Consider the following 20569-nt stretch of genomic DNA (forward strand, 5'->3'; position numbering starts at 1 on the left):
AGTTTTGCTGTCAGATACATTCAAAATGACATTCAGCGATATTTAAAATAAAAAAGGTGGGGATTTTTTTTTCCCTTTGTGAGAAAGTGTGAAGATGTAGAAAGCTGCTGCTTCATCTTGCCATCTCCTCCTAGGTGTCTGTGATTTAAACTATAAAATCACCTCCCACTCATTTGCTGTTTCTCTGCCACCCGCACATTAGGTTTGTCACAAGCGGTTCAGCAGCACCAGCAATCTCAAAACCCACCTGCGGCTCCACTCTGGAGAGAAGCCTTACCAGTGCAAGCTCTGCCCAGCCAAATTCACCCAGTTTGTGCACCTGAAGCTGCACAAGCGTCTCCACACCCGGGAACGCCCCCATAAATGCATCCACTGCCACAAGAGCTACATTCACCTCTGCAGCCTCCAGGTCCATCTGAAGGGCAACTGCCCCGTCGCCCCGGCCTCCGGCCTCTCCATGGAGGACCTGAACCGAATCAATGAGGAGATTGAGAAGTTCGACATCAGTGACAATGCTGACAAGCTGGAAGAAGTGGAGGACAATATCGACTTAACATCGATCGTGGAGAAGGATATACTGACCATGCTCAGGAGGGAAATGGAGGGAGCCAACCTGAAAGTCTCTCTACAGAGGAACCTGGGAAATGGGCTTATCTCCTCAGGATGCAACCTTTACGAGTCGTCAGATATGTCAGTTATGAAGTTGCCTCACGGTCACCCACTACCTCTGTTACCTGTAAAGGTCAAGCAAGAAACAATTGAACCAATGGACCCTTAAGACTTTTTGGCAAAGTGATTTTTTTTATTTATGACTTGGCAAGTCAGGGTGCCTGTAGCAGTTGCTTGTACATAGTTTCAATGCTGCAAAGCAATCTTGGCTTACAGTAGTTTTCCCTACGCTCTCCAGCTAAAAGAAGGAACTCCAAAGTTACTGTTTTCTCAGGGCATAAAAAGGGGCAAAGGACTCTGCATTGCCTCGCCAGTTACTAAGAGACAATCATTTATTCATAATTATTTTTTCAATGATAGTACTTCATAATTTATTATGCAATTAATCATTCTAAAAGCAATAATTAGGAAAATGTTTACAATGACTGGAAAAATTCATTGTAATTTTTACTTTAAATGTTTTTGGTTTTTTTTTTTTTGTTTTATGGCCATTCTTTGTAGATATTTTTTTTTCTGCACATCTGTTTTAAGAACCTAAGATTAGGGTTTCAGTAAATGTGTTTTATGTACCAATGTCTTTTAAACAAATGTGGTTTTTCATATTGCCAAAGCTGGACATGTGACATACGGAATCCTAGATCTGTTGGTTTGAAAAAAAGGCCGTGTACTTTCATGAGTAAATCACCCCAGTGGGAATTGAAAAGAAGAAAAAAAAAAATAGCAAACCAACAGCCCAGAGCAGCAGCAAGCAGGGAAGAAGCTTTTTCTCCTGCCTCTCTGAGGGGAGGAGAAAGATTCTTCTACCTGCAGCTCTCCCTGAAACAGATGTGGCACAGCAAACACTGACCTGCCATGGACAATACCACAGGGTTTTAGAACACAGCTCCAGCCCCACACATTGTCATGTAACTTTAAGACCAAAGGAACACATGAGCTTAAAGTGGCTTTTCCAAAATAAAATCTCACATTTTTTTGTTTCCAAAAGCAATTTAAAAGCAACAACACAAATATTATTCTGCCTAAAGCGGGGTTTGGGCAGGTTTCTTTCTTACGACTTTTGTTTTATTTTGGGGGTTTTTTTTGGCCAGAGCCTTCCAGGGTTAAAAAAAATGATGGTCAGATTCCCTGAGTAAGAAGGGGTTCAGTTTTACTTGTATTTTTCTCTCCCACTTCGCCTGGGTAGAAGTGGGCTACAAAGTCCTTTCCTGGCACATAAATTTTTTTTCTTCCTTCCTGTACGACTCAGATTTTTCTCAGTATTTGTGTTTGTACATTTTGTGGTTAATTTAATTAAAGAAGAAAAGGGCATTGCAAAGTTGTTGAACAACAATTACCTCAGTGCTTGTGTCCAGTGGTGCAGACAATGCTGTTTTACCTAAATGCTTTGCTACTTTAGAGAAGAAACCAAAATGTGCACAGGGAAAGATAGAATGCACATCCTTTTATCTTTTTGTTTTGCTAAGCCCAAAGATGATATGGTGACGTTTGAGGTGTAGCAAAGAATACATGTATATTTATAGATATATTTATACCACTATACGATATATGTATATGTATATATATTTATACCACTTAAGTTGTGAGCCAAACCATGTAATAAAACCTATTTTTCATCTAAGTGTGAAAATCAAATGTTATCCAGTTTTGCAAATAACCAATGACCTCAAAACCAGAAGGATGTACCAAGGCATTTATCACTTGCAAATACACACACACAGAGCTGAAGATGAAGCTGGAACTTGCAAACACGTGAATGACATCATCCTGCATCCACGTGTGGCATCTCAGTGAATTTGGTGGGAATGACCCTGTATTGCAGGCCAGGACTCCTTCAGTCCCCTACTCTCCTGGCAGTCTGCACTGGGGGGGAAGGAGGCTGGTGGTCAGTCAACAGACAACTAGAAAATAGTACTGAAAGAACTTGAAAAGAAGCCAAATATGACCCGTGCGTGACGTGATCACAAATCACAGTAAGGGCAGGATGGAAGTCAGGTGGGACAAGGCCCTTGTCTCATTGTGCCCTGCCACTAAGGAGTTGCACAGTCAACTCACACGAACATAAGTAGCATTATTACACACCTCCCCTCCATGTATCCCTTTTTGTCTGGTTATAGTCTTAAAAAAAATTTTACGAGTCCACCTCAACAATTCAGGATTCGGTGGTCTTTTTTTTTTTCAGCAAACTTCATTTTAATGCCTTCTGTTAAAAAAACCAACAATTCTGAAATACAAGTCTCTAAACACAGCTTTTGAAGGACTCCAGTTCATTACATTTCCACTCCTGCAAATTGTGAGGCTGACATCTTTTTAAATGTAGCAATAGTTCATAAATATAGTACTTAATTGTAGGATAAACCAAAGTATCACTACTCTGTCACTGGACACACACTTTTCCTATAATTGCCTGTAGTGCTTTCTTGTATTTGATACAAAATTTACAAGAATTTATATGCATCAGCTTTAAGAATTGTTACTTCTCTTTACTGTTTCCCCCTCCCCTTAGACGTTTTACATGTGAATGTAGCAACAATCAACAGTGTTTTTGGGGGTTTTTTGTCTCTCTTAAGAAAGACTCTGACCAAAGTTAACAGGCTTTTTACTTTGCTAGAACAACAAACTATTATATGTTTACGTATTGGTTTACATCATTATTTATGTGCAAATTGTCAAATGTAAATTAAATATAAGTGTTCATTGCTTTACTGATGCTTCCCTTGTCTTCAATCTCTCTGCACCAGCCTGGTTGTGGCCCCAGCACTGGTACACTGAGGGTGATGGTGTCTTCAGCAGTGCTGACTCCTGCCTTTGTGGGTTCTGATTTTCCCTCTTTGAAAGGTGCAAACAGCAATGCCAGAGCTGAATACCCTGGCTTCATTTTGTACAGAGGTTTCCTCAGTTTCAGACAGTACCTATTTTTAGAAAAAAAAAAAAAAAAGCCAAGAATTTTCAGTGTTTCAATGGAAATACTTGAATGCTATCTGCCTCAGAGATACATGACCAGGGTTCTCATTTACATTTTTCCAAATGATTGTCATTTCTGGCCTGAAACCCTAACCACCGGGACCACAATGACACACTCAAAATGTCAGTGTGAGACCACTTAGTCCTGTCTCAGCATGGTGGGAACTGCATTCAAAACAAACGTGGATCTGCTGTAAGTGCTCACAAAGGAGATGTGAACACTGCACTAAATCCAGGGGAAGGTCAAGTGTCCGCCCCTCCCTCCCCACCTCAGCCCAAGAGTAACAGCAGGCCAGGATGCCCCAGAAAGGTAATTCAACATTTGCTACTTCCATCATTTACCGTGAGATCTAAACCAGAGAGGCCATGTGCTGCCCTGCCCTACCTGAATGTTAAAGAAATAACGTTCCTGCACATATTGAGACACTCAGTGCCGTATGATGTTTTAAAAGTATTTCACTGTCCTCTTAAAAAAATTCATTTAAACATCTGTCTCAAGAATTTGAAATACTGCCAACACTGAACTGTGGAGTTAAGAAAACCAGAGCACTGTTGTCATAAACGTGCCAAATGCAGCATGTTATATTCCTATATTCGACAGAGCTATTGCTGTAATAATTTTTTTAAAAAAACATAGGATAACCATTACCGCCATAAATCATACTTCATTACTTGGCAAAGCGTTACGTTGTGCTGGAGAGTTATGTCCTGGGGACACTTGTAAGCTTTAGAAGATGTTTAATAAAACACATTACATAAAAAGACAATGCACGTTATAGATCACAGCCTCGCGAGGCCGAGCGCGCCAGCTGCTGCCTTGGGTTCTGGCAGCCCCCAAGCCGGCTGGGAGCCGCTGACGGCTTGGGGGCTCGGAGCAGCCATACAGCAGGATTCGGCCATGGCAACACCACCACCACCAGGTCAGATAGCCACAGCAGCCTCAGCAAGGGGCTGGAAGGGGAAAGCTCATCAATTTGGGAGCATGGCCCCATGAGACCGCGTGCCCGGCGCAGAGCTGCCGGCTGCCTGTGCGCGGGCACGGCCCGTGCCCATCTCGCTGCCACCCGTGTGAAAATGTTGAGGGGCCAAAAGTGTTGGGCAATGTGGCCTTGTCAGCTGAACTGCTTTGCCACAGGACAGGGCAAATTACAGCTGAGATAGACTCAAGCACAGATTTAGGGAGGATGCTGCCCAGTTTATAAAGCCCAGTTGCTTCTCGGCTGGGTACTGGGGAGGCACCGCTAATTCCCAGTGTGGGCAATTATGGCCTTGAGGTCGAAAATGAAAAATGTGACTCACTGAGGGGGTATGAGCCCTTTGGGTTCAAGTCAGTGTCTGCCAGTGTACGGCCGCGTCTCAACACGTGCTGGGACCGTGTGGGATGCGGCCCAAAAGCTTTCCTGTCATTCAGAGGCGTTACATTAGAGTGAGGGAAACAGTTGTGGCTGTAATTAAAGGCAGCCAGGAAACACTTGTCTAATTACTGCATGAGCCGGAGCTGAGTGTATGCGGTGCGGCTGAGGAATGTGCCCATCATGGGGCAGGTATCTGCAAAACACAGGCTGTCACGGTGGCTAAAGAAAAACTCACTGACAGCATCAAAGCAGCCGCCCTGGCATTGAGAGGGAGGTTTCCCGCAAGGTTGGGGTAGGCTGGCAGGGAAAAGGCAGCTGCCTGGCCTGGGATGTGGGGAGCACAGGTTGACATTTTGGTAACATCAGCACAATCTCACCTGAACAGCAGAAAAACAAGAGCTTTTGTCAAAGATGTGGCACTTCCCAAAATCACAAGTGTTTAATTTTTCATGAGATGCTGAAACAGACCCATCCTGAAAACAGCATGTCTGCTTGCCCTTCCCATTCTCCCGAGAAGCACATGGAAGAGCTGGCAAAGAGCACACCTGCACACCAGTCGAGGCCACCTTTGTACCAGCTGCCATCAATGACAGAGTTTCCAATATGCTGCATGACTCTGCTTTCACTCATCTTTAAGAGATTGGGGAACATTTCCCAGCAATTCACTGTGGCAGCCAAATGGGAGAGGGGCCACTAAGCCTCACTGAGACCCTGCTGCCCGAGTGCAGACCTCTGATGCAAAGTTGTATTCTCATCCCATGACAGAGGGGTCAGGCGTCTCCTTGGGGGTGTGCACAAGCAGACATTGCCTTCTGCTTCACAGCCAAGGTATCCTTAGTTCCACCATGAGAGCTTGCAGCTTGGCACCACTTCAGTGGTGCTCTACACAGGAAAACCCAGCCCAGGTTTTCCTGGGATGATGCTTTCCATCTCCAGGCAGCACAGGCACTGCTGGCTCAGGCTGTGCAGCTCTACAAACTTCAGCCTGCACAAGCTCATCTAGGAAAGACCCCTGAGACATCACCTCAGCACCCTTTTCTAGGGCAATACGGCTCCCTGTGCCAGCCAAAGCCTGGAGCCTGAGCATGTGTCTCCTGGCACTTCAGAGGCACCTGCCAGCCACCACATCTAGCCACAAATTGCTTTCTGGAGCTGGGGGTTACACAGATTGGCTGCCACAATAGGTAAACGAGGGAGCAGAAGCCCAGTAGTGAGGCAAGGATCTGCAGTGACTGGGTGGGTGGCACACACCCCCAAGAGCTGACTCTCCCTGGCAGGGACCCCTGCAGCTGGCAGGGGGAACTCTGGCACAGGGCATGCATTCATTTCTGCTCCTTTTTGCCACCAGGGCTTGAGGCAGAAACCTGTGCCCAAAGCATGGGGACAGGCAGCAGTGGTGTGTGCTCTGGGCACAGATCTCTAAAAAGAGATGCCTGGCCCTTCAGGAAAGGGAGATGGACACTCAGAGCTCTCCCTTCCCTGTGAGCTGTCAGCCAGGCACCTTGGTGGTGCTGAAGCAAGGCCCGCCCTTCCTTCCTTCTCCTCCTCCTCCTCCTCAGCTGCACGCAGAGAGATGGTTGGGATGCCAAACCACTTAGGTAGGTGTGACCAAATAGCCATATTGAAAGGAGCAAAACCAGTATGACTTCCTTATTGTGCAATGATTAATAAAGGCTTTCAGCTCTTTTTCTCCATTTAATTGTGAATAAGCAAGTCCTTGATCATTTCCTTATCCAAGGACTGAGTGAGATTCCTTACAGCATTCCTGCCCCAAAGTGGCCACACTGCACTGGGAAGAGAAACAATTCCTGCAATATTGAAACCACACACAGCAAAATCAGAGGCTAAAAACCTCTTTCATAGTTCATTTGTGCTGAGGACAGCTGTCAAAATGTGATATCAGTCTTGGGGTTAGGGAGACCCAATGATCCTGCCTTTACCAGTTAGGTCTTATACAGTAAATCCTAACTTAAAAGCAGTTGTCAGCTTTTGGGCAGGAAGAAGAGTGTGGCAGGCAGCATTTTGAATGTGATTTTTTGCCTATTATAGTTCCCAGTCTGCCAACAACTTCCCGATGGCAAAATTTTCTGCTTGAGAACTGTCCCTCTGTAAGCCCCAGGAAACATTTTTTCCCCACCTTTACTTTCTTAGTCTACCTTGTGTGTTCTGATGACCTTTTGTTTTTAAGGGACAGGTTCTGTACATCTTTACAGACCAGATCTGCTCTTCTTGTCATCCTCAAAGCCCCTTGCAGATGTTTTACTAAGAGGGGGAGGTTTGGTTTCTTCCGGGCACGCTGGAGCCATGTCCCCAGGTGGGGACCCAGTTAACCAGGCTGGGTGGTGTCCCAGAGAGGTCTCACTTTACTTGCAACCAGTCATGATAAAAAAAGAAGTTAAAAATGTTGTAGAAACTGCAACCAGGTGCTAAGGGGAGCAAGAATACGTGAAAAGTGAAAATTTGCCTTTCAATAAGCCGTTACAAGTAAGTTGGGTGTTTAGGAGGGAACATGCGCTGGTGCTTGTAGTCATTCAGTGAAGATTTGGTGTTGTGTGCATGTTTTTAATGAGACCAGAGAGTGCAGAACAGGGCTCCTTTTCTAACCTGTATTACAGCAATTTGTGCATGTCTGTAGCTGTGGGTGTTATGTGCTTTCTACTCTGAGTGGTAAGTTTCAGTTTGATTCTGCTCTCGAGAACTGCGGAGACAGTTTGCACTTGCCTTATCAATGCAGAATCCAAATTGCTTCACAGTGCACCCAGCCCCCTGACACTGCAAACTGAGAAAATACACTTTAAGCACAGAGAAATGAGAGAGGTGACAACCAGAGGGCTTTTTCTCAGCAGAGCATTCCAATCTGCCAAAACCCCTAGACAGGACCCAACCTAACAGAGCCAGGATCTCAGGGCTGGGGTTCTTCCTACATCCCCTTTGCCCTAAAATCCTGCTTCAGCCCCGTTCCCTTGCATTGATGTCCCAGTACTGGGGCCCAGCCTGGCAGCTACAAACTGGGCAGCTGCAGGAGGTGCTTGCCCATCCCCATTCTTCCTGGGCTGGCCCTGAGTAAGATTAGCCACAAGCCCCTGACCAAAACTGTGCCCATGATTAGAGATGGCAGCAAGGGAAGGGCAGGGCAGGTACATCCATGGCCCTTGGGTAGCAGCTCTGGTTTTGCTCCAAAGGCTTGTGGTCTCAACAGTCACCCCTGTGCCCAGCTGTGCAATTGATTTCCAAATGAGCGTTGCTATCTTTACATATGTTTGCTATAAACACACAGCTTTTACACTACACACCAATGTCCATACTGGCTGTCCCTCTGTCCCTACGTGGGCTGTGACTGAGAGGAGCCATTCAGGAATTCAGCATATCCCAGGGGATACCCCAGTTCTTATTGCCCTCCTTGGGAGCCACATGCCACAAATCACTGGGAGACTTGTTCATAAAACACCTGAGTAAGATGAAGTTATGACCTACGTAGCAGCTATATGTAGATTTTCTTCCTCCCTCACATCTGCTTGAGTTTGTAATCCCCTCCAGATACAATATTCAAGAATGACTCTGTTGTTTGCTGCACTGTCGTTGGTCTTGCTTGACCTCAAAAAGCAGCCCAGGAGATGAGGTGGAACAGTGGCTGCAGGTGCGAGTGGTTCAAGAGCTGCTGAGCACAGGCAACATGGCCCAGGCCCTTCTGCTGTGTAGGGGAGGATTATCCTTATCCTGCTAGGGAGCACCCAACAGAGAGGCAGGCTGAGGAGTGGAGGGGACAAACTTTAGTGGAGGCAGAGTGCTCTCCAGTTTCCTTCAAAATCTTTGCTACTCATCCAAAATGAAAGGCTGGAAAACAAGGGCCTTTCCTGACCATTAAACCCATTTCCTGAAGCAGCACACACCCCTGCAAAACAATCTAAGTGCCTTGTTAGACTTGAACAAGCTAAATCTCAGTTCTTTGCCACTGGTCTCTTGCCCATTATCTCCTTCTGCATCCATTAGCCACAAAGAAATGCCTCACCCCATGTGAGTCTGACTTCAAAAATCTACCAAGAGATGGATCCAGACACAGAGTTTAGTTACAGTTCTCATTTACCCCAGATTCAGGATGTTTAAGTATGGGAATACCAGTTGATGCCATTCTTACTACATTTTAAAAATTTAATTTTCAGTGTAATTATTTAGATCAATCTGAACACTAAGACAGCGATGAGTATCTACACAGGGGAATATATCCAAGATTAAGCTTGCCTAACAGTTTAAAGACAAACTTTTCTTTTTAATCTAAAAATGTCAGTACTTCAAGGCATGGGCTAAACAATAAAAACAAGGGCCCTGGAGCTAAGATAGCTGTGTTCTGGTTTTGGTACCTCCACTAACTAGTCGTGAGGTCTGGAACAAGTCAGTTGACCTTCCCATAGAGCACCCAACTCATTTGTAGAATAGGTACAAGACTTGTTCAGGCTGTGGTGTAGGACTAATATTTGACCTTGTTTTGAGATCCTCTGATGTGTAACTGCAAGTAGTTTGTTGTTCATAGAGAGAACAAGTTGCTTACAGTACTATCTGCAATATCATAATATTTAGAAATCCTCATGGGCTATGACTACCCTGAACTCAACACAAACTCTCTGCCCGAAGGACCTTACAAACAAAGCACTATTAAAAACCAAAAAAACCACAGTGGCTAGGTGCACAGCTTAAATTTCCATTTTCTCTCAGCATTTTCCCACGAGGGGATTGCATGTGAGAGCACACAACAGAGAGTCAGATCACACCCGGATCGGTTGCACTGGCATGCCATTTGGCAATACAAGAATGACATAAATTAAAGTGAAACCTCTTCACCTCAGCCTAAGTGAAAATGTGAAGAGCAAGGGGGTTGAGGAGGAAGGGGATATATTGATCCATATCTACTCAACAGTCAGACCAGTGGTGTGGTGGCAACAAAAGACATGCCTTTGCTTTTTCGGTAATTAATAATCTATAGAGAATCATTTCCTTTTCTGCTGTTGAGATAACACATTTGCCACCTCAGCTTCATGCAAATAATTCATGCCTCTGCTTACCTAATTTACCTCACTGGTGCAGAGAGAAGGGCAGAAACCTCCCACCAGCACTGACTGACATGCTGCACTAAAAAAAAGCCATCTCATCCAGAACTTTCTGAATTTCCTAAATCATTAGAGGACAACTACGCCAAATGCTCTGCAGGAGACACATGGATCCATAACATTAAATGGGTTATTTTTGCTGGTCTTCAGTCCTGCCTCTGACCCACATGTGTTCTGCAGGATGGAACTGACATTATCCAAAGAAAAGCATTTGGTATCTCTGCACAGAGACCACAGCTGGTCAACAACTCATCCCAGATTTAAACAAAATGTATTAACTCTCATCTGTTGCCAGAAATTAATATTACATGCTATTAAAAACCTGGGCCCCCAGAAGTGTGCTGAACTGAGTGGGCCTTTGCATCGCTTGGAAACAAACAGGTACCAGGTTGGACATGTGTCTGCACTGAATGGAAACCTTGTTCTGATCAAAATGCTGACACCACTTTCACTTGCTCATGCACACTCACCTCTCTCCCTGCATTACCGCACTGCAAGCAAGGTTCAAATGTCAAGCACCAAAGAGAGTTCTGAAGAGACAGAATTAATTAAGCTTGTCCACACATGGCTTCAGGAGCAGCCCTTGCTTGCAGGATCACACACTGCTTTTCCCACAGGACCTGTACCTTGCTCAGTGCACAAGGCAGGAAATGCTCATCCTGCATGGGACAGGGGAGGGATGCCACCCCTCTCACCCCATTTTCCTTTCTGGCTACATAGCTCTGGCCTTTGTGCTCCTGCCCCACTCTCCAGCTGGGGCCATTTGCTCCAGAGTGCTTTCAGTGGACCATTGGAAAGATGGCTGAAGGCTTCACCTGTGTCAGTCAGCATCCATATGGGAGAGGGAGGTGGTATCCCTAGGCAGGACTGAAAAAGAAATAAAATACAGGAGTGTAAAGTAAAAAACTCTCTTTGGGTGCCCAGAATTTCAGGGCAGTTTATCCCACATGTTATTTGACTTTAGCTTATCTTAACCTCAGGGGTCAACTGGGATCCTGAATGCCTTCAAACCAAGCACAAACCAGGGATAACTACACTACATGACCTGTGAAAATTCAGGTTGACTTGTGCCATGCAATGCACAACTCCTCAGTAACAGTCAGTGGAAAACATTCCCCCTAGGCAGCATTCCAGTCTCTGGCCACGACAGCCCCTCCATCTATCCTCCCTCTCTCAAGAGACCACCTCCAAGGTGTGGGGTTTACACATTAGAGCCTCCTTTGGTTCCAATTCCAAAGGCCAAGGGCAAAGCTAACACACATCTTGTAAAGACCACATCATTATGCACATCCATGAAGGACTGATTGAACCTTAATTCCAGTTTTTCTCATCCTCTGAGTGCCTGAGATTGCTGCCTCAGTGCTGTCCTCACCAGCTGCCTGGGCAAACTGAGGCTTTGGAAAGCCCATGCACTGGTAAGATTTGTCCATTCTGTGACTGTCCTGTGGTATGGCTGCACAACACAGCAGGATTGGCACTTTCCATGCATCAATCCACCAGCTCTGCTGGCCATGGCACTGCTTCCAGGAGAAGTCTGTCACCTGTGACACAGACTGGCACAGGAGAGTGGTGAACCTTCCACTCTTCCTCTGTTACCTTTCTCATTCTCCCCTTCCCTGTGCATATCCCTGTCCTCTTGCTTTCTAGGTGAGCATCCCTGGGGCTCCTGGTTCCCTGCCAGTGCTGCAAGTTTGTGGCCACCAGTTTCTTCAGTCTTCCCAGGAGGGGAATTTCTGGTGAAGTGAAGCAGTGAAACACTACCTTTCTTTGGATAACATGTTGCCTAATAAGTGAGGGGACCCACACAACTAAGAGAAAAAGAAAAAAAAGGAAGAACATCTTTTCACAGTCTGCAGATGCAAAGTGAAACTATTTTGATAGATTCAGCTCTCCCACATTGAAAGGTCCAGAGTTTCTCATCTCTGACTTTACTCTGAGGCATGAAATTTCAATGTTACAAACTGTAACATCCACAATGCTTTCTGGCTCCTTGGAAGCCTGTTGCCACCCTGCCAAAGCTCTCCCTTCAGTATTTTCCTGGGTTGATGTTACCAAATAACTATTTTTTTAGGGTTTCCCTTGTTTTGACACATCTTCCTTTGCTAATACTTTTCCCTGCAGCTGAAAAGCCAGTGATATGGAGCTAGCTAGTGCTTTTGTCAGGGCACTGACATCTCCATGACTGGATACAGGCAGCCAGGGAAGCAAATAACTGGGTCCATGCTAGCAAAATGTCCCTTTTACTGGCAAGTGATCATCCCCAGCTTTTTTGTGGATGCTGAGAAAATTGCTAAGCTGCTAAGGTATGCAAGAGCCATTTGCCTTCAGCCTCTTCACAGAGATTACCCGACTCATCAGAGGGCAGATCTGCCCATTTGAAGCCTTCTTTTGGATAGTCTTCAACTACAACCCATGTAATGGACATTTAAATCACGACTGGCTTCTTCAGAAGCACTTTAAATGAAGAGAATTGTATTTCAACATGATTTTACCAAAGCTCAGCCATGTGCTTGCCTTTCCATAGTTAGCTCAAAGGGGTAACAATTCCATATCCTGCTTTTGAAAAGATTCTTGCTTTGCTCTATTCTGTTTTAGCAAAGTAACAATCTAACCACAGGGATGAAGGAATTGAATGAATTCAGTCCAAATTGTTCAGTTTGGACTGAACATCTTTCAAAAGGAAATGGAAGGAAGGAAATGGAACTTCTCAAGGAAGTTACAGAAAGGTTCAAAGGAGTGGGTGGCACTTATTAGCTTGTATCATACAAGGAAACAACCAAGGATTAAAAATCTATTATCCTGGGATTATCCTATGAATTTTCCTCCAAGCATTATGAAAGGTTTCTGTCCCTGTTGACAAATCATCTTCTACAATGTTGTCTAAATACACAGTACCTCATCCACTCACTGTCACCATTGTTGTACCCTGTGATTCAGGGGAGATAAGAAGATAAACCAAAAGAGAGGTAGCTGCTGGTTGGTTGTACTGCCTGTGAAATATTCATACCTGATGCATTGTTTGCTAGAGTTGATGCTCAGATACTTACGAACATGTTTCCTTCTTCTCCCTCATGAAAATGTCCCTGTATCATCCTGGTCAGTTTTGGCATTGACACATATGTGTGCTCTGCCCTGCTTCAGAGATAACTAATGTACTTCTAGAATGATTTTTAAAAACTAGGAATGAGGTAGAACAAAACACAAAATCTATGCTCTTGAGAATTTTTGTCCTAGTATACACAGAAATAAAATCCTATTTGTCCCTCCTTCTGCTCTAAGGACAGAGGTAGCATTAGTAATACAGAGCATGTCATTCTTCAAGCTCTCATGCAGCTTTTAAAACATAGAGAGCAAATGGCAAATTTACCTTTCATCTCCTTTTGAAACTTAAGTTAGGCCTATTGGTAACAAGTGAAATTAAACTGGTTGTTGCTGTTTAACTTCTCCACGCTGTTTCCTCACATGAATTAGTCATGACCAGCTCTACTTGGCAACTGTCCTTACAAAAAACAGAACAGAGAGAAGGGTTAAGCACTCCCATACAATTTACCCAATAAATTTGTCATACCCCTCATATAGAGTTGTCCCTCCAGTTTTGCCTGTTCCCTAACATATCTGGCAGTTTGAACAATGTTGGCAATATTTGAGCAATTAGGCATTCCAAGTGGAAAGGTTAATACACCTTACCCTCAAATGCAGGGTGTGTTTTGTCTTGTGCCTTTAACCATCCTTGATGAGCCTCAATTGCACAACAGCCATGAAGTAGGAAGGTCTTTCAGTATGGCCCAGCTTGTTTTGGTTTAGCAAAAGGGCAGTGCACGGATGGGATAAACACACCTTGACTTGAGTGTTACGGAGGCAGATCAGAAAGAGGGAACTTCACGGTGGTTATCACTTTCTGGGTGTTAAATACTTTGGTCACCCTGGCATAGTTGCAAAACCAGGTAAAAGATACCCCATGAAAGCAAACTCTGATGGAGCTTGGAATAGGACTGTCGACAACTGTAAGACTTGTGGTTTATTTTCAACACTTTTGGTTGAGCAGCATCAGGACCTTAAGTTTTTTTTTTGCAAGTTCTCAGAAACAGCCTTGTGGTCCAAGCAGCAAATTCTGGGCAAGAGTGGGCAGATCTGGAGAGATCCTGCTGCCTTGCACCGGCTGGGACCTGCAAAGATCGCAGTCAAGCAGGTTAAAAGCACCTCCCAAGCCAGCCAGCCAGCCCAGCAGCCGCCATCCTCAGCCCCAGCCACTGCTGAAGCTGGAGAGCAACTGTGGGTTGCAAAGAGCAGCGCTGCAGAGGAGCACCCCAGGTCAGCAAGAGGCCAGCAGCTGCTGGACCGGCTGCCACAGCCCTCCTCTGCCGGCAGCAGGGCACACCCAGCGGCCAGCCTGCCTGCCCTGCCCCACCAGGATGCTTGGCTATGTCATCCAGACCTAAATTAAGAAAGAAAAAACAAAGCTAAGCAGCATGGAGAGATGTTTTGCAGGTCACAGCAATGCTGCCCATCCGCCCTGAGCCTTCACAGGAGGTCTGGAGCGCTGGTGGATGAAGGAGATCAGGTCTGGGATATCTACTTGCCCCCTCCCACAAAACCTGAATGGGTCTGAATGACCCAACCTGTGCTAGGGTGGTCCTGCAAGGCCCCACATACCTCACCAGGGTCTCTTGTGCAGCAGCCCCGTTCTGGTAAAAACTGCTGAGAATTCAGCACCCAGCCCCTCTACTTGTGGCTGGTGGTATTTCCCTTGCTGGGGTGATGTTGATGTTCGTAATGAAGCTTTGGCAGAGAAAGAGAGACATGTTGTAACCATTAGCAGACTTTACATTTAGAATTTATCTGAGGAAAGGACAAAGGATAACTCAGCTTGATTAGGTTTTTGTACAAGTTTGGGTCTACACTCTCCATTGTAGTATCAGTCCCAGTCTTCACCATTTTCTTCCTCTGACCCAGAAAAACTTGATCATGAAAATAATGTTAGTTAGAAAATAATGGAACTGATAAGTCATTGCAGGCACATGTGTGTCTCATTATACATCAGTTCGGTTTCACTATATATTTTACACAATGTAACATAAATTTCACTACGCACCACAAGTATTTCAATATGTGATAGTCAGAAAGTGGCAGTTTACACTAAAAGTTTCAGTATGTGGTAGGATATTTCAAATACTATAAATTCTCCTTTTAAATTAAATGCATTGTGTAGATTAGTAAGAAATGCAGTTGTTTTAGTTTACTCAATGTGGTTTTCTTTCAGAACAGTATTTTAGTACTGTACTGTTCAATTGCCATGTTTATTTTATTAATCCATATTAATGGATAATTAAGTGAAAATTCATTAAATATACACCACACAGGACTCAGGCAGGAGTTCTGTTTCTTAGATCTTTTATCTCAGTTCAATTTATACCATATTAACAAACAGACTGTATTTAGAGAGACTGTATTAATGAAAATAATAAACTTCCTGTTATGAGCCTGGTTTTTAAAATGAATTTTCTTTGAGCAAGGAAAGTTTGAGGGGTCCAAAAACCACTGTGAGGGTGAATTGTTAAAGCAACAGGCAGGCATATCCAGGGTTTGCACTGTTTCACCATTTATTGCAGATAATCACCATTTCAGTCAAAACCAGCAGCAGAGGAGTTGCCACTGCCAGTGCTGTGCTGCTCCTCACAGCTTTTATCAGCTGACCACAGAAGTAACATGTCAATCAGGCCTTTTCCTAGCAAACCCATCCCAGTTGCTGAAAAGGGATGTTCATCATGGCCCTGTTACACCAAAAATCTCTGTCACAGACCTACCACATCATCACTTTTTCACACATGACATACTTCAGTGCAGGAGAGTACAGATTACCTCTGAGAGATACTTGTCATTAACCAAAAGCATATCAAAAATAATCACACAGGTTATTAAAGCCAGGGCACATCAGGCAGCAAGGACCATCTCCTGCAACCTTGGTCACAGCTATAGTAACACTTTCACACTGGTGCAGCAAAGCAATTTCCCCAAATCCTGTACCTGCCATCAGAATTGTAGAAAGAAGAAAAAAAAATTAGGCTAATTTTTGTTATGAATTCTGCCTCAGAATTCAGAACACAGAAACCACATCAAGAACAGCCCCATGCAGAATTCTATTTTATTCAAAAACAGCCTCAGCAGAGATTATGGAGCAATGCTAAACTCCAGCCTAAGAGAGAAACATCAGGCAGTTAGCTCTGTTCTGCCTTCTGCCCCTCAAGATACAATCACACGCAGAATTTCCAGAACTTTTCTCCTGATAAGGTCGAAATGTTAATGATCTGCACTGAAGTTCGGCGTTGAGCAGAACCAGCGGCCTCATCTGCCCCGTCTCACGCTCGGAAGACAAGGGTGACCCTGCACCGACGTGACTTTGGCCAAGCTACTTAGAGAGTTACAGAGGCCTGGATTAATTGGAAACTGGGTCTTTTAACATAACTCCTTGCCCCACAGCAGACCCAGCAGACCTCACTGGCTCCCTGCCAAATAGTTCAAGCACCTCTTAACCAAGGAAAAGGTAAAGAGCTTGGCTTGGAACTGCTGGATTTCAGCCCGGCAGCTTCAAATCTCCTAACCCACAAGAGCAGCTTATCTCTGTTTGGAGGTCAGAGACCTCAGCAAAGCCCTGTTAACAGGTGCATGCTGGCACAAGCTCAAAAGTTCAAACCTCAATTCCCTCTAGATTGCAGCAGTTCCTGGGTTTCTTACAAGGGTGGCAAAAAGGGCCACCAAAGTGGCCAGTGACACACTCGGGGCTGGCTGGGTCTGCTTCTGCTAATTCATTTGGCAACACACGTCACCACAAGTGCTTCCTTAGCTCACAGGAGCTGGAACTGAATGCATCCAATGCAAGTAGAAAGCTTGGCTACCCTACTCTTCCAAAATTTTAAATCAAGACCCACAGTTCTTCTTGTCTGTAGTCTCTGACTATTGTAAGAAACAAAATGTGCCCCAGACATACAAATCAAAGCTCATGAGGGTGTCAGATGCTTCCCAGGGACCAGGCTGAAGGAAATACAAATGTTTCTGTCACATGTGAGGCATGTGGACAGTTCAGGTTTGTTGTGATCACTGCTTTCATCCCAGACAGGGGCTGGGTGCAATGAGAGCTGCCTTCCTGTGCCAAGCCTGAAGAGCTGAACTATGAATTTCCTCACCTGCCTCCTTTATGGCTGCAGGAGAGCAGCTCTGCTATCTGACTAAGGGTCTCTGTTTTGGACTGGGTAAAACCTGGGCTCATGTCTCCCTTCAATAAGATGTTTGGGATGAAATAGAGGTAATGTTTTTAAGTGCATGTCTATTTTGCAGCACAAAAAAGTCCGAACTGTCCCTGTTCCTGTTTTAAAAAAAGGAGAAGCAACAACAGTGCAAGCTTTGTCATATTCACTTGCTCCCATGTTAGATCTGGGCTAAGATATACATAAAGCAATGTATTTATGTCCTAGATTCCACTGCTGATACTGCCAGCAAAAGCTAAATTACAGTGATTTTCCTGTAGTCAGGCTGCTAGTCCAACAAGTTTTGGAAGGAAGCAAATGTATTACACACATCCTCCAAGTCCCCTCCTAAGCACTGTCAGGCTATAATTTTAGCTTACTCTTATTACTTATCATGTATAATTGGTATTGAGCTATCCTTTAGCCATCATGAAAGTCACATTATCAAAGCTGTTGCATTACTTTCACTAATTCATCTTGCCCAAAGTTTTTAGCATTTCTCAGTTGACAAGACAGAACAGCACCAGAAGCTGACAAACCATATATCAAATAATTGATCAAATCCAAACCTTTTCATTTGAACCAATTAAGTTTACTTGTAGGCCAAACCACATGATTTCAGGAAAAGACATGGCCATACAGTTTGCAGCATCCTCTGTTGTGATTTCAGAAGCAGCTGGCATAGGCTTGAAGACTGCAGATTCATGGGTACCAATAAAATTTAAAAAAGGACTTTTCCATCTTCACTGTCTGAAGAGTAGGACTATCACAGTGTATAATTAAGCTGGTGAGTGTTCATTGTTTTGAATGTGACCTACCTTTTTTCCCCCTCTTTACTCAGCTCTGACTGAAGCTAATATCTGCTTATCAAAATCCTTCTGTTTTGAGTCAATGCATCTCCATCTTTGCAAATCTGAGAGGGGAGAAGCTCACAACAGTTCATATTCCTGGGAGCTGAAATATCCCTGTGGAACATCTCTGCTGCATTCATGTTTCATGGGCATCTCTTTCTTTGAAGTCAACTTTTACAGGTTTTCACACAGAAAATTTTCATCAGTCTCATTTCCTCCTGTTGTAGCAGCAAAACATTACCATCAGCATTCAAGCTTGCAAAGTGACACCTTAAAGAAAAAAATTTGATAAAAATTTTTCTCTTGGCATGATGGGAAATATTTTCACATCAATAGCTTCCTGCACTCTTTTCTGTTGATTTTCATCAAATCAGCACTTCTTTGTTTTAAAAATAGAACAAATATTGGTACTTCAACAACAGACTGCAACAAATAGCATTCTGCTAATCTTATGTGAGAAAAAAGACCAGTTAGACAAAATCTTCTCATTCATTTCTGCACATCCCTGCCTCTCCCTTGTGTTCTCTTCAGGACAGAGGAAGCAGCTTTGCTTCCCTTGTGAGATTGCTTGAGAGTTTTGGTGGGAAAAAGGCTTTTCCTCAATGTTCATACTACAGCTTTTATGCTGTGAGACATCAAAAAACTGCAAAATTCAGCATCTGTTGAATTTCATCTGTGTGGACAGGGAGGCATTTCCCTGTTCTGGAACTGAGGCTGGCAATATTGTTTACAAGGATGGTGAACCTCCCAACTTTCATTTGCAAAATGCTACACAGATACAGATGAAAGCCATGAAAGATACTTGGGGGGTACTTTTGTATCTTAAGCAAGATGGCCAAGCAAAAAGAAAACAGCTTGTCTATATAAAGGGCACTCTGAGGATTGCTCTGTAGCAGCACAATGCATTTTACCTTCTGGACCACTGCAAAAGATTACATCACTTTTTAATGCTGGATTTATATGTGTGGAAACCTGCTGGTTCCCATGTCCTGTAAGCATAGGGTAACACTGAGGATAACACCAATTTCATTCTACCACAGTAACAGGAAACAGCAGTCAAAACCAGGAGAGCACAGAGAAGTATGTGGAATCAGCAGTTGTCCTCTGAAGCTGACATATCAAATCACATTTTATTTTTTAATTAAAAAAGTTTAACATCCTGTGATTTTCACAGAGCTGGCAGATCCAAAGAGCTGGAGAGGAACAGACCAAACCCAAACGTCTTACATGCAGAAGCATCAGAGGATGCTGCAGTCCCAGACTGTGTTTAGGAAACTCAGGAGTTGGGGAAGTTTCTGCTGCACAGGAGTTGTGCTGCTGAGATTCGGCACTGAGGGCTTTGGAAAGGATGTTTCTTAAAAGGCACAAACCAATACTGGCATAAAGGAACCTCACAGGTCTCAACAAATCCTGAATCACCACAGCACATGCAAAAATCAAGCATTAAAAGCAAGACTGCTCTAAATTCATTCTCAGTGAGAGCCATCACAGATCAGATTCACACCTTCCCTGGAAGCTGACACTTGGAATTTACATTTATCCCTCAACTGCTTCTGTGGAAATAATGAAAACCATTAATGAAACTCAGGAATCAATCCAGACCTTTGTAGCACTCCAGCTAGGCATATCCTAAACCCTGGCTGGTGGGAGAGGGAAGCCACGCTGTCTTTCTTGCTCAGTTAGCAATACCCCAGAGCACACTGAAAGTAATTATTTCCATCTGCCACACACAACCTACAAACCTGAAAATGGTACTGCTACTAGAAATCTAATACACCAGTGAGTAACCAGAAGCAACCTACTGCTTTCATTTGTGATTGGTCACGATGCTGTGGAGATGACACAAGTGCAGTTCACTGTTAGCTTGTGCTTGACAGGGTGAATGTTCAGTGCAAGTCTCCAGACAGAGCAGTTCAGTGCAGGTCTCCAGTCAAGCAACAGCTGGAAGAGAACAGAAGTATAGAAAATACCCAACACACTGCAGAAATCACTTTTTTTTCCTTTGAGAAGCATTAGACTAGTCAATTTTCCCCTTCTTTTGAAAAAAAACCGGTAACATAGGCTCATCTGCCTTCCACAAGTTTGTGAGTGGCCACGTGTGTTGTACCTTGATCAAAACAAGGATAACTAAGATGATTCCCAGTCATTACACATGACTGAGACCAGACAACCCTTGGCATTAAAACTCAGTCCCATGCACAGAAGATGAGCTCAGATAGCGTTACCTGGCAAAGATTGAGTTGCTGGTTTAGCAGGATTGGCAGAATTTTAAGTAATGGAGGAAAACACAACTTTTTAAAGAAAAGAGTCTTCAGAGCAAATGCAAAAAGCAAAGTTCTCACATTTGCTAGAAATTATACTTTAATTGATGAAGAATCTGCAGTCCCTAA

The 20569-nt window shown here is 44.1% G+C and overlaps 2 protein-coding genes across 12 annotated transcripts in view; one reads left to right on the forward strand and one right to left on the reverse strand.

The window, feature by feature from the left end:
* The window catches only part of PRDM1 (PR/SET domain 1), a 101570-nt gene extending 98198 nt beyond the window's left edge, over positions 1-3372 (forward strand). For all 9 annotated transcript variants that reach the window (XM_085574947.1, XM_085574948.1, XM_085574946.1 and 6 more), the window contains one exon: positions 203-3372. In XM_085574947.1, the coding sequence (XP_085431073.1) occupies positions 203-778 (576 nt within the window). In that variant the 3' untranslated portion in view covers positions 779-3372. The remainder of the gene's footprint in view (positions 1-202) is intronic.
* ATG5 (autophagy related 5) overlaps positions 1129-20569 on the reverse strand; it is a 98009-nt gene continuing 78568 nt past the window's right edge. Inside the window, exons 8-9 of one of the 3 annotated variants that reach the window (XR_014953704.1) lie at positions 19982-20120; positions 1129-18449 (exon numbers count right to left, since the gene is read on the reverse strand). Coding sequence is in view for 1 of the 3 variants with exons in the window: in XM_085574955.1 (XP_085431081.1) it covers positions 20110-20120 (11 nt within the window). In the remaining 2 variants the exon portion in view is untranslated. Of the gene's footprint in view, positions 20121-20569 lie in introns of all 3 variants that reach the window. The other 2 variants (XR_014953703.1, XM_085574955.1) reach the window with 2 other exon arrangements.

Source organism: Lonchura striata, chromosome 3 (genome assembly GCF_050655825.1).
Source record: "Lonchura striata isolate lonStrDom1 chromosome 3, ASM5065582v1, whole genome shotgun sequence".
Taxonomy (NCBI): Eukaryota; Metazoa; Chordata; class Aves; order Passeriformes; family Estrildidae; genus Lonchura; species Lonchura striata.